The sequence below is a fragment of the Amphiprion ocellaris genome, chromosome 4 (genome assembly GCF_022539595.1).
Source record: "Amphiprion ocellaris isolate individual 3 ecotype Okinawa chromosome 4, ASM2253959v1, whole genome shotgun sequence".
NCBI lineage: Eukaryota > Metazoa > Chordata > Actinopteri > Pomacentridae > Amphiprion > Amphiprion ocellaris.
In genome coordinates this window covers 2358409-2372052 of record NC_072769.1, presented here as the reverse complement: position 1 = coordinate 2372052, position 13644 = coordinate 2358409, and the positions used below count along the sequence as shown (strand labels likewise).

The window sequence follows — 13644 nt, the reverse complement described above, 5'->3', positions numbered from 1 at the left end:
AACAACGTGAGGTAAAGAGGAATAGGACAACATAATCTGGCACTTAAAAGATACTATCAAACCCTGTGGATCCCCTGTCATTCCTGCCTGACAGGAATTAGTATCTGAGACTCCAGTTCAGCATATTTGGTCTCCACAACGGTACAGGTTTTTCTGAGGTTTTTCCTTTTAGTAAATTTCAAAAGGTTATTCTTTTTGATGGAAGCAGTGTACCATGCAAACCCCCTAAGCAGTCATTTTTTTCTGAAAAGATGCTTCCTGCCATAATAGAGAATTTGGGAAGAGCATCGCTTTCTTCTTTATTCATATCTTCAGAAAAGTGCTCACACAACATCTTAAGTATTTTTAGCTAATGGCTAACAGGAAAATGTTCCCCACATGGTAATAACAGGGAACACATTTTAAAAATTGCATTTACAGCAAAAGAGGTTTTGTGTATTTCTGTGATGCAACTGATACTCTTGTTATTGCAAATAATTGTTCATACAGTTTAGACATAGTAACTCTCTTTATAATATGTTGGTGTTAAAAACACCACATGGGATCTCAAGTGTGTACATATGCACATAAATTTGAATATGTGAACTGGAATTTGCCTCAAAAAACATGCCAGCCTCATTGTTTTAGATCAAAAACTTTATCCAAAAATGGTAACAAACCTGAAACAGGAGGAGACAGCAGTTTCCCAGAATAGACCACAAAAATGTTTCCACTATATGTATTCAGCCGTGGCAATGCACTGTGACAAGGGCATCACCTGCTGCACTGTGAAGACTTTTCAAACACAAAAATATATATTTGCCCTGACACGCTGTTGTAATTTATGAACACGGCAGGTTCGATAACGGAGCACAGAGGTGTCTCTTATGTGTAGCTGTGTAGGTTTATATTTAATGATTTGTGTTTACTGAGAGAGCATGTACCCACAGCAGAGCGGCTTGGTGTTTCTGCAGAGCCGGCATGGAAGGGAGACGGAGACCTTTTATTTACTCAGTGTGAGCAGCTTTGAAAGAGCACAGGCCTGTTTCCAAGTCTTTGTAAAAACAGATGATTAATGTACCTCTCTCTAATCCACTGTCCGACAATGTTTGTGTGTCGGCTCTAATGCCTCTCCGCACAGGAGATGAGATAAAATCCCACCTGTTTGAACTGGTGTGTAATTATCTTAGTTTTCACCTGCAGGGTGCATGTGAAACAACACTCAGATGATTCTCTTTATGCATCTTGACTTCCTGTCGCAATATTTGAATTTAAGCATGAATCTTCAGTGGCCCTGTGCCCTGTTGAGCTCACATAAAAAACAGAAGTGGTGTTTTAGCACCCTGTTTTAACCTTTGTTTCAGGTGAATAATGTGAATCTGTGAACACATGAAGCATATTTTGAATTCTTCCATTAATCATGTGTATAGATAAATATCAGGAAACCTAATTCTCTATCTGCCAACTTCAAAAATGTCTATAAAAGCAGGTTTTTGTCTTTTTACGTATTCTCTTGCAGTCGGATGAAATTTCAGTCACACGCCATTATCCAACGAGCCAGTGTCAATGTGAATCAACCTGGTCCCAATAAAACGAAGCACAAGACACTGAAGAGAAAATGTTGCAATGCTTTGATCAGCTGCTGTCCCTCTTGTGATTTGGTCTTTTCAGTAAACTTCCTTAGCAAAGCCTTCTCTCGCCTCAGTGGAAATTCATGCTATTATCCCGGTCCTGACACTCAAAACATCCCCGCTTTCAGAAAATTGTTTTACCGGAGCGACTATATTCTTCATCCCATATCACTGCATGTGATTCTGGTTCATTTACTCCTCACTACTGCTTCACTTTAGTGGGTATGTAAATGTTTGAGCAAAGGATCTGTTTGCGTATGCAGGATAGCTGTAGTGAGTAAGAGAGTGAGGGCAGCCTTGTTGCACCAGTGACTTGTCTTTCAGGCTTATATCTGTAGAGAAATCAATGCAGAATGTTGATGGGAGAGAAATGTGGCCTCTGACTCTTCCCCCTCCTACACACACACACACACACACACACACACACACACACACACACACACACACACACATTCAGGCATGCGTGCATCCACAGTGGGTGAACACTGCATTGATTTGAAGAGGATACTCTTGCAATGATTATAGAGTGCTTAACTTATTTCAAACATCCCCCCCCCCCATGCATTTCAGACACATGATGCATGTGTGGACCGATGGCCGAGATTTATCCTTCACTCCAGATGGGTACCAGGCCAACCCCAAACTGGTCGTCATCGTCCTGAATAGCGAGAGGAAATGGGAGAAGGTAACAAATGAAAGCAGTGTTTTTGCAAAGCATTGAAGGAAATTGAAAAATCAAAACACCTGAATTAAGATGACTGTTTCTGATTCTATGTGTTTGTGCACACACAGATGGGCCGTTGGGAGAACGGGACGCTGGCGCTAATGTTCCCAGTGTGGCCAAGGTATAACTCCTATGGGGATGAGGATGCTGATGAGAACCACCTCTCCATCGTCACGCTGGAGGAGAAGCCTTTCGTTATTGTTGATAACGTCGATATCCTCACCGGCACCTGCATGAGAAACTCTGTGCCCTGCCGCAAACATGTCAAAAAGTAAGAGCCCACCCACTCACTGTTTCAGTCAACAAATACACCCACAGTTCGCCGCCTACCTGCTGCTCACATGAAATCACAAGCTGTTTGATGGCCAAGCTGTTTAAAGATGTCATGAAACAGTTCATGAGGTCTGAAATGGAAGTGAGACTGATTCGTTTGTTCTTAGAATCAGTTAAATCTCAGCTGGATCAAAGTGGTGTTAGCAAAGTTGTTTCTTGATATCTGACACCTTCATTTAGCTTCATGGTGATCTAACCACATTTATTGCTTTTTTAGATTTTCATGAATGAGTAGAATCACATCTCTGTTACTGAGGGCTGAACTATGATGTGAGATTGGTGTGTTAACAGGTATGTTGAGCTGAAAGTCAGAGTCGTCAGCATCATGGTAACTGATGCTGTGGAGCTAGATCTCCATGGTAACTGATGCTGTGGAGCTAGATCTCCATGGTAACTGATGCTGTGGAGCTAGATCTCCATGGTAACTGATGCTGTGGAGCTAGATCTCCATGGTAACTGATGCTGTGGAGCTAGATCTCCATGGTAACTGATGCTGTGGAGCTAGATCTCCATGGTAACTGATGCGGAGGAGCTAGATCTCCATGGTAACTGATGCTGTGGAGCTAGATCTCCATGGTAACTGATGCTGAGGAGCTAGATCTCCATGGTAACTGATGCTGAGGAGCTAGATCTCCATGGTAACTGATGCTGTGGAGCTAGATCTCCATGGTAACTGATGTTGAGGAGCTAGATCTCCATGGTAACTGATGCTGTGGAGCTAGATCTCCATGGTAACTGATGCTGTGGAGCTAGATCTCCATGGTAACTGATGCTGTGGAGCTAGAGCTCCATGGTAACTGATGCTGAGGAGCTAGATCTCCATGGTAACTGATGCTGAGGAGCTAGATCTCCATGGTAACTGATGCTGTGGCGCTAGATCTCCATGGTAACTGATGCTGTGGAGCTAGATCTCCATGGTAACTGATGCTGTGGAGCTAGATCTCCATGGTAACTGATGCTGTGGAGCTAGATCTCCATGGTAACTGATGCTGTGGAGCTAGATCTCCATGGTAACTGATGCTGTGGAGCTAGATCTCCATGGTAACTGATGCTGTGGAGCTAACCTGGTCCAGGTTCTGAGCAATACAGATTTTCAGTGACGGGAAAATGTTTTATCTATAAACATGTTGATCTGTACGTTACTAAAACCACTGAATGAAGCCGTGTAGTTGCAGTATCACACACTGTATGGCCTGTGTTGCCATGGAAACGTGTATTTAGTTGGTGATGCATAAATCACATAAATATGTTTTTGTGTTTGGTCTGTTTACTGTGGTGGTTCTGCAGCTGATAGATCACTGATTAGGACATTGATTATTTTATTGGTATTTATTACAGAGAATATTCAGTGAGTAACATTCATTTCACTTTGATTTGGCCACAAATTAAAGTGACTTCCTGCATTATGGGATAGTGTCAGACCTAAATGCACTTCAGTATAATATCATGTTTAAATATGTGAAGTTTAAAGTTCAATAGTTTGATTGTGCAGCTGTCAGTTACAAATAAACAGCTGCATTGATCAGTAAAATAAATATATTAACACGCATTTAACAATTTTCTACCTGCATTCTTGTCTTACATCATTTTCAGTTGCAGTTTTTTATTGTCATACATTTTATATTCCTCATTGTTCTCCATTAAAACAACCTGCAGACTGAAGCAGTTGAACATGATCGAGTCACATAACGCGTTAAACTCGTCCTTTTGTGTGGACAGAGTTTAAAGCAGAAAGTCTGAGTTAATAAAGAAAGTTGGAAAGTACCTTCATACCTGTTAACTCTGACTGAGGTTTTAGTTTTTATCCAGTCGACTTACACAAAAAAAGACCAGATATGTTGTAACTGACTTCATAGTTCAGCAGCATTTCCAATCATGCTGTCTTTTGTTCTTCCAGTTGTCTAGGATCTATACTGGGCCCACTTATTTACTTTGTATAGGTGTTTTAGACTGCAGGAGCTTTTTTGGTGGCCCAATTCTTGTGCACTGCCGTAGAACCTCTTTCAGGGAGGAACATCTGAGCAGAGCTGAAAAACCTGCAGTGTGGGGCTTGATGCTGATTATTTAAAAACAGCATCAAACTTCTTTCAACCATCGGCATCAACAACTGGTCTTAAAGTCTATTTCCTGCACAATTATAGAACTAGTAAGTGAGCTACTGTTAGTTAGAGTTAGTGTCGTGGTCAGAGCTGTTGGATTCTACACCACAACAGAAACAGAAAGGCTGAAAGGTACAAAAGCTGCTGGTGTCACACCATTTGTGTGTCCAGCAGACAGACATTAAAACATTTGCAGGCTATGCTGTGCACAACTTAACACTAAACTGACAAACTCATTGGCCATGTCAGGACTTGACAGGAAACGTATACATGTTCTTGTCAGCTGCTGACAAATTTTTTCTCTGTTTTGTGTTGTTTGTTGGTGTTCCACTAAAACTCCTCTGTCAGAGACACATACAGGCAGAGTAGTTATCATTTGGTTTGTGGATAATCAGTTCTGTCAGCATTAATAATTAATTGCTCTCTGTTGCTGTCAGCTTACTAATGCCAATCTGTTGGTGTATTTGATTTTTCTTCCTGCCGCCGATGTAATTGCAAGACAGTGGTTGTTATTGTTCCATTAGTTCAGTGTGATTTGTACTTTATTTTAGATGTTCTGAGTGTATTGCTTGTTTTGAATATTGCAGTTTCTAATTAGCAATTCTGCTTATTGTTTTCCGCTGTAATGCATATTGTTTATGCACATTAACATTCATTTCATGAATGTTCTGCACACTATCTCAGTAATGTTGCTATTTTCTTGCCGTGAAGCGGATCACATTTTTTGGGGGGGCGTCCTGGGCTACAAGGTCAGTCTAGCTTTTTATTTTAATTCAGAAACAAGACTTCTGCAGCTACTTTTGGTTTCAGGCTTTAGACTTCAGATGAGATAGTATAAATAGCAACAACAGGTGGCACAGCAGGATAGATGGAGGCCTCTCACGCTGGAGAACAAGGTTTGATTCCCAGAGGAAGCCACTGCTGACTTTTTGCTCAAATATCTTTGGCTTGGTGGGAGAAGCTTAAAACAGGAAGGGAAGAGGTGGTGGAGGAGAGATGAATGTGTTGTTTTTTAAAAAAAATCTTTTCCAGATGTCTGATCACTGCGGCTACTGCAAATTTTTCAAAGTTCATTTCACAAATGTGCCAGAAAAAAAACCCTGTAAAAACAGCTGATGTAAAACCGCTGTAAAATAGCTAAAGGTCTGCTTTTTTTTTTGTCTTTCGTGGGTTATATGACCTGCAGAAAATAGTCCACGTGTTGAAGTTCGTCGTCTTTCATTTTATTTTCTGAAAGAGGTCCACAAAGAGTTTTTAATCAAAATGAGACAAATTCAATTTCAGCGTGAGCTTGAATATATAAAGTGTTTAACAAATTTATTAGATCACCTGTCATAAAAGCAAATATTTTAGAAATCCACCTGAAACTTGTTTCAAACTAAAAATTGTATTGTTATTCATTAGGCAAATAACAAACTGGAGCAACTAAATAGTCCTTATTCACATACTGTATATTAACAAAAAATCTTAATATTTTCTATTACCTCTTTTGTTATTGAGTTCCAAATAGTACATAATATAACCACTAAAACACATTTTTCTGTTCATGAAAGCAAGCAAATTGTAATTTGGCATTGCAATCAAAAAATAATAACGTGCTTTACTATTTTTTTCTGCTTTTTTGTCAAAAAAAACAATATGTAACAACTCTAATTATATTTTAGCATTAAAGATATAATTTTGTTTAAAGAGCTTGCACATACTGGCGGATTAACTATAACAGAAAACATAAAGAAATATTTTGGTAATCAGCAATACAGTTACTGTTAAAACACCTCACACTTCATGGAGGTCTAATAAACTTGTTAAGCACTGTATATACAATAAAACATGCTTAAAAATTAATATTATAATTAATAAATTTACAGAAAAATTAATGTAATCAGATTATCAATACACCAATTCACGCACTCAGATTGCCCAAACAAATCTCTGGGCCAGAAGAGGAAACCTGAGATTAAAGAAGCTTTCTGTGGATGCAGGACATCAGATATTTTCCACATTTCACCACCAACAATACTCTGTGGAAAGAAGAGAGTTAAAAGCGTAGAAAAACAAGCGATTGACAGACAAAAACAGTTCCATTCCCTTAATAACCTTCAGCTTCTCAGCGTTGAGGATTTAATAATTTAATAATTTAGGGTTATAGATAATTGCACTTATTTTCTGACATTTATCAGTGCATCGCAACAATAATCAGCAGATCAGATAATGAAAATCATTAGTTGCAGTAGCTCTAAACTGGGCACCTTGAAGTGTAAAGGTTTCTTACGAACATCCAGATTGAGATCTGGAAAACCTTTTTTTCTGAAACCAGCCTTTTGGCTGACAGTTATATCTATCAATCCAAGTTCCATCCTGTTGCAGTAACAAACCCCAGTGTGAACACAGACAATTAAAAGAGGTTTCATGTGGGAGTCAGGATGTCAACCACTGGCATGTTTTTTGGGAACGTCCAGCTATAAAAATGTTCTGTATAGAGATACACAAAACAATGGAAGAAATATTCAATAAGAAATAGTCAATATTAAAATACCATTTCAATCTCTCTCCTCATCTTAGGAAATGCTGATTTTCAATCAGGAAACTGGAATGAATATTTATTTGGTGTTCTGATATCTGCTGGTAAACACTGCAAAACCAGGCACTGACTGGCACCTGATTCCCCCACAAAAAGGAACAGATAGAAATTAATGAAATTGACATAATGGGAAAAAGCTATACAAGTACAATTTCTTGCTAAACAATAATGTTTACACCCATGCAGTACATTTAGCAGCAATTATAGTGATGATAAACCTCTACTTTAGTAAAGAAAATTTAATTAAATACAGTCATTCTGGGAAAACCCAGACATTCACAAAATGTGTAATGCACGACAGGTTGTTTCTTCATGTAAAACAGATTATGGGTTGAAATTTAAATTAAGCTGCTTTATTTTAGAGGCTCGGTGGAGTCGGGTCATTTTTGACCCTTAGGACAAAGGGAGTGTTCAGGATGTTAAGAAAACACGAGAGTTAAAAAAGGGACACTTTTGGTTTTCTATTATTTGCTCATAATGGATATACCAATACAAGTACCCTGTTTCTAAGCACTTTTGTCAATGTACATCACCCTGTTGACTTTGTAAAATAGTTTTTTCTGACTTGGGTCTGCACAGTCATTCGGTGGTTAGCACTTTCGCCTTGCAGCTAGAAGATCCCCGGTTCACGTCCTGGCCTGGAACTGGGATCTTTCTGCATGGAGTTTGCATGTTCTCCTTGTGCATGGGTGGATTTTCTCCGAGTACTCCAGCTTACATCAGAAACACGCTGAGGTTAACTGGTGATTCTAAACTGTCCATAGGTGTGAATGTGAGTGTGATTGTAGTCTTGTGATACACTGTTACCTGTCCAGGTGTCTCCTGCCGTCACCCTCAGTCAGCTGGGATAGACTGCAGCCCCCTGTGACCCTAATGAGGATTAAGTGGTGTATAGATAATGGATGAATGGATGACTGAATTTCTGAAAAAAAAGAAAAGAAAGGGGATGAAAGTAGGTTGAAGTTGTGCTGAATACCTGTGAAAGGCTGGGTTTGAATGTTCTTGAAGTGTATTTTGTTAGCCTTTGAAAATAAAGAATTGGGGGGAAAAAATGAAAAGAGGTTTGATGCGGGACGCTGTCATCTCCCACCCAGACTACTGCAACTCCCACTGAACCTCTTTGTAAAATATCCTGTTGAACCACCACAAACCATCCAGAGCACTGCAGCCTGCCCTGTCTTCATCCTCCCCAAGTTCTGCTTTGTGCCTCCCCACCTCCTGCCTTCACTCCCCGCTGTCTGCCGGTGGCTGTTCACATCAAATTCTAAAGTTTGCTGGCATTCAACCCTCCTCGGGGAGTCGTGCGCCCATATCTGCAGGCGGTGGTCTATCCACTCTCACCAGCTAGCGCTCTGCTACCAGCAGCCACTTAGCTCTGCACTCCCTGCGGCAGCTCTGTCATCGTTTCACCTGGCCTTGACTCCTCTTCCTGCTGCTCCCCAATAGTGAAACATCTTTCCCACTCCAGCAGAATTTCTGAATATTTGTTCTATTGTACAGAAATACCTCCATCCTCTGAATGTCCTCACACAGCACCTACTGTTTGAAAATCATCTCTTGCAGCTTTTTACTGAGATTTTTCTCTTCACAGTTTTAGCGTGTGTTTATCTGACATCTTTTATCGGATCCCAGGAATATTTTCTTATCTGCCATCAGCCCTCTTCATAACACTTATCAGCTAACGGAATGGAAATGTTTTACAAATTCATATTGGCTCTGCCATGCTGCTTCGTCAAATGAGATTGATTTTTATGTATATACAGTTTGTTTTTTTCCCACCTCACCACTTAGCACCTGTAATAGCAGCGGGCTGAATGCCTTTAATCAGCCTTTGTTGCAAATCAAAATGCTTAAAATTAAACAAACCTTCATGTATGCGCATTAATTCCTCAAAAAAATGTTGCTTTTATAGATTTATTTAGTGGCTTTAATTGCATCATCTATACAATCTAACATGAGCTGAGTGTGTTTCAACATGTCTGGCATGTGCTTTTAAAAGCTTCAGAGCTTCCTGTCAGAAGCAGCAGCACAGTGGACTCTTCTTGTTTGAGAACTTAAAAGGCATCATTGCAGTGGCTGAAATGTGTTGCAGGACTTCCTGAGTAAACAACGCTGAGAAATTCCTCAGAAAGTTTGCAAAAGTAGAGGTTTCTCAAAGAGGTTTCATGGGTTTCGCTCCAATTATCTGCCGTATTTATGGACACCTCAATAAGAGCCTCCATATGACAACACAAGGTAGATATTTTTTTATTAGCTGGTGGCTAATTTCTACAGTTTAACTCAGCACGTCTGTACGCAGCTGGTTCAGAAGAGTAGCTGAATTTTAATTATAATTGTTTATTTGGTTCAGTACTTGCATAACTAAAATATTTTACTTTTGTTGCTGTGAATCCCAAAAAAAAATTCAACCAAACGACCAGAAAATGGTGAAAACTGTTTAGGGTGGTCATTAGAGTGGGCTGGGATAAGACTGGCTCAGACTGTCATTGCTGTCAATGGGGGAAAGGAAACAGAAACTCACCTATAATTATTTAGAAGATTTACTTTGGTTTTTTTTTTTTTTAACATCGGGAATCCACCTTATTAGAAGCTTTTTTATCAGATGGACATGAAAAAGATGACCGGGAGATGCTGAGAGGGTGAGACGCATCGCAGCCACAGTGGAGGAGACAATTAGACGACTGAATCGTTTAACTTGTGATGCGACCCGTCACTCCTCAGCTGTCCTCTGATGCACAGATCCACGTAATCACCGGCTGATAGGAGACCACATACATGCACAAATACAGCCGATCATCCATAAGGGGACACAGTTTCTCAGTCACTACTTCCATTTCATGTGTTTGCTGTTGTGGAAGTGAAACAAACAGATGTACTGTGTGTGTGTGTGGTCCAGGCTTTACTCATGTTATGGGGACCTACATGTGTCTACATTATGGAGGTAAAACATTAAGTTTCCGTAATGCAGATGGTTGAATTTTATGACATGTTTTGGGTCATTCCAAAATTGGAAGACATTTTATGTCCTACCCATCAAATTTCAAATGATCCCACCTACAAAATGCTAAAACATGCAGTTGTGTAAATTTACTTTGTCCTGAGAACAAATCAAAAAAAAAAAAAAACTGAGAAAAGAATGTTTGAAAATATTTTCAAAAATACAAAATAAGTTCCCCCTAAAATGCCATATTCTCTTGTCCCACCCACTGATGACCAAATTGAATCTCAAATAAAACAGTTAAAATGACATTTAAATCTCATTTTTTTGGTGTTGTTTTTCATTGATGTCTCTTGTAATTGTCAATTTTTTAAAAAATCAACATAATATTTTAAATAATTATTATTATGCATGATTATTATGCATGGGACGTGTGTCCCACAACATGCATGCAACCCTGTTAGCATAACCTTTTTAGCTGGTAGAAGAAGAAGAAGAAGAAGAAATCAGTGAATCACATGAAACACTGGAATTAACATCATCAGTTTTCCAAAAGAATGGGTAGAGCAAAGCTATGTCCTCTCTTCTACTTTTCGTATTTTCGAAACATTGTCAGCCTTCATTGAATGTGTCACTCTATCTTATCTAACCGTTATGCATATTTTCAAGATAAGACAAATTCTTTTTACTTTTTTCTTTACTGTTTTCCATCAGTCAGTTTGTCCTCTTGGTCAGCAGTAACAGCAGCTAAATATCTAGCTTCTATTGCTGAGAAAAAGATCACATTAGCATGGATTAGCAACCCTGTTACTGTGATTAGAGTAGGGTTAGCAAACAACACAGAAAACATGGAATAAAAATGCTACCATTGATGTGAAAGCTGAGCCAGTCTAGCCTTTGATAGTTTATTACATATTATTGATGAATATGTAGCAGAAAAATGTAAAAGAAAAGGTTAATTTGACAAAAATTTTGAAGCCCAAATGTCCTCCAATTCTGGAATGACCTTTTTCATATGAAGATGGGGGTAGATTTCTGTTAAAACTATGTTTAGCTATGGTTTAGGTTGGACTAAGTCAGTGTAGAGTCCTCTGAAGTATTGAAACCCAACCGTGTGTATATGTTTGTGTGTGAACGTGGGTGTGTTTGTGTTTACACAGTGACATAAGGACACAGAAAGGGCTCAGCTGGGAAGAACTAATGTATACAGTATGTGTGCATTTAAACACCTGAGGCAAATACTGTACATACATACACACACACACACACACACACACACATAGATGTGTGTGTGTGTGTGCGTGTGTGTATATATGTATATATATATATATATATATATATATATATATATATATATATATATATATACATATATACACACACACACACACACACACACACACACACATAGATGTGTGTGTGTGTGCGTGTGTGTGTGTGTATATATGTATATATATATATATATATATATATATATATATATATATATATATATATATATATATATATATATATATATATATATATATATATATATATATGTTGTTCACTTACATTATTCTATATTTATATATTATCCTTCATTTAACCAGGCAGCAGCAAATACAAAACACAGTTACAAAATTACACGGTTAAAACACAATCAAAAAAAGATTAAATTTACAAGCAAGTTATGGAAAACAGGTGCCTGTTGTGGAGTCAGACTCAAGAACTTGCAGCTTAGATTTAAAAGTACTCAGTGAGATTATCCCAGTTAGTTTCCAGTCTTTCTGCAACATCTTCCATGCAAAAGTAAACAAAAGCCTTTTTACCCAATTCAGTACGACCATATGGAACAGAAAGCAAGAAATCATCTTGTGAATGGAGGGAGTAAAGATGAGCACTTTTCTGTGCAGAAAGTGGGCAGTAGTCCAAGTATTTCCTTTTATATGAAAGTGTACCAATGACAGTTCGACACGTTACAATTTGTAATAAACCTCAGATAAGCATGGTAAACAGTGTCAACCATCCGACGATGTTGAGCAGAAGCATTCATATACAAAAGATCACCATAAAACAACACAGACAAAATCGTTGCAGCAATATGCTGCTTTTTTGCATTAAAAGAAAAACACAACTAGTTTGGAAAAAAAAAAACAATTTAGCCTTAGTTTATTATTAGTATAGTACATTATGCAGCAGGTACAGTTAATTGCTGTTTAAAAGATCTTTCAATCCTTTGATGCGTCACTTCTCTGACAGTCGCTCTCTGTGTTCCGTTACTGTGAATCCTTCTATTCCTCATGAACTTTCGCTTGAATTGCAGTCAGCTAAAACGGTGAGGGAAAAGGTCACGGAGTTACTGTTCCGATCCATACATGCTACATCAAAGATGGCTGACATGGGAGCAGAATTAAGTTTTCATGGAAATGATTTTGAAAATACTACAGTAGAGCTTAATAGATGATGAGAATCACTTGATCCAACATTTCACTTTAGTTCAGTGCTCCGAGGTCCTGTGGGATGGCTGTCAAGAAAGTTTACTTAAACATCGGTTACCATTCTGTGCGTCCTTTGTGGAAGTATACTGTGGGTTTCCTTACAGACCAAAGCAGAGAAACAGAGAGAAACTGACACAGAAGAGAGACAGCTGATATTTTAATCATGTGGGTTGGTTGTTCTGTAGAGCTTGGCTCTATTTAAAGCCCAGCAGCATCTGCTCAGTACCCCTGTGTTTTCATCTGGTTTGGTTAGCTGGCACTAAGGAAACACACACTCCCTCACTCACACACACACACCGAACAAGCTCTCTTTGCCCTTCAGCGGTATTTATGGTTACTCTGTACTGTTGTAATTCTAGTTTCAGTTTTATAGAAGCACCAGATGTGTAGCGAGCAGCATACAGTCGCCCTCCATGTCCTCTGACATAAAAAATATGGCCTAATTGTGTTTGTGCATCTGTGTGTTGCAGTAACAGCACATCGGGAGGTGCCTACATTAAGCAGTGCTGCAAGGGTTTCTGCATCGACATCCTGAAGAAGATCGCCCGGAACGTCAAGTTCACCTATGACCTCTACCTGGTCACCAACGGAAAGCATGGGAAGAAGATCAACAACGTCTGGAATGGCATGGTCGGAGAGGTAGAGCACACTCATCAGTCCGTTAACCTTCGGAACCTTGTGTTGCTGTCACATTTTCATTCACTGCAGGCTCATTTTTCACTGCAGTATAATGTCCTGCACCTCCATGGAAACAGCAGAGGGAACTCAAAAATGTATTTCCACGTACAAATCTGAACTTCTGTGATTGTTACTTTTACAAACAAAAGGAAAAAATAACATATATAATATTTTCCCAGAGTGCCCACAGGTGTTACCTAT

General features: G+C 38.9%; 1 protein-coding gene across 1 annotated transcript in view; it reads left to right on the top strand.

Annotated features, from left to right (window-relative positions):
* Positions 1-13644, top strand: part of grin2ab (glutamate receptor, ionotropic, N-methyl D-aspartate 2A, b) — a 141437-nt gene that overhangs the window by 98124 nt on the left and 29669 nt on the right. Inside the window, exons 9-11 of the mRNA XM_023267453.3 lie at positions 2181-2295; positions 2403-2605; positions 13236-13404. Of these exons, the coding sequence (XP_023123221.1) occupies positions 2181-2295; positions 2403-2605; positions 13236-13404 (487 nt within the window). The remainder of the gene's footprint in view (positions 1-2180; positions 2296-2402; positions 2606-13235; positions 13405-13644) is intronic.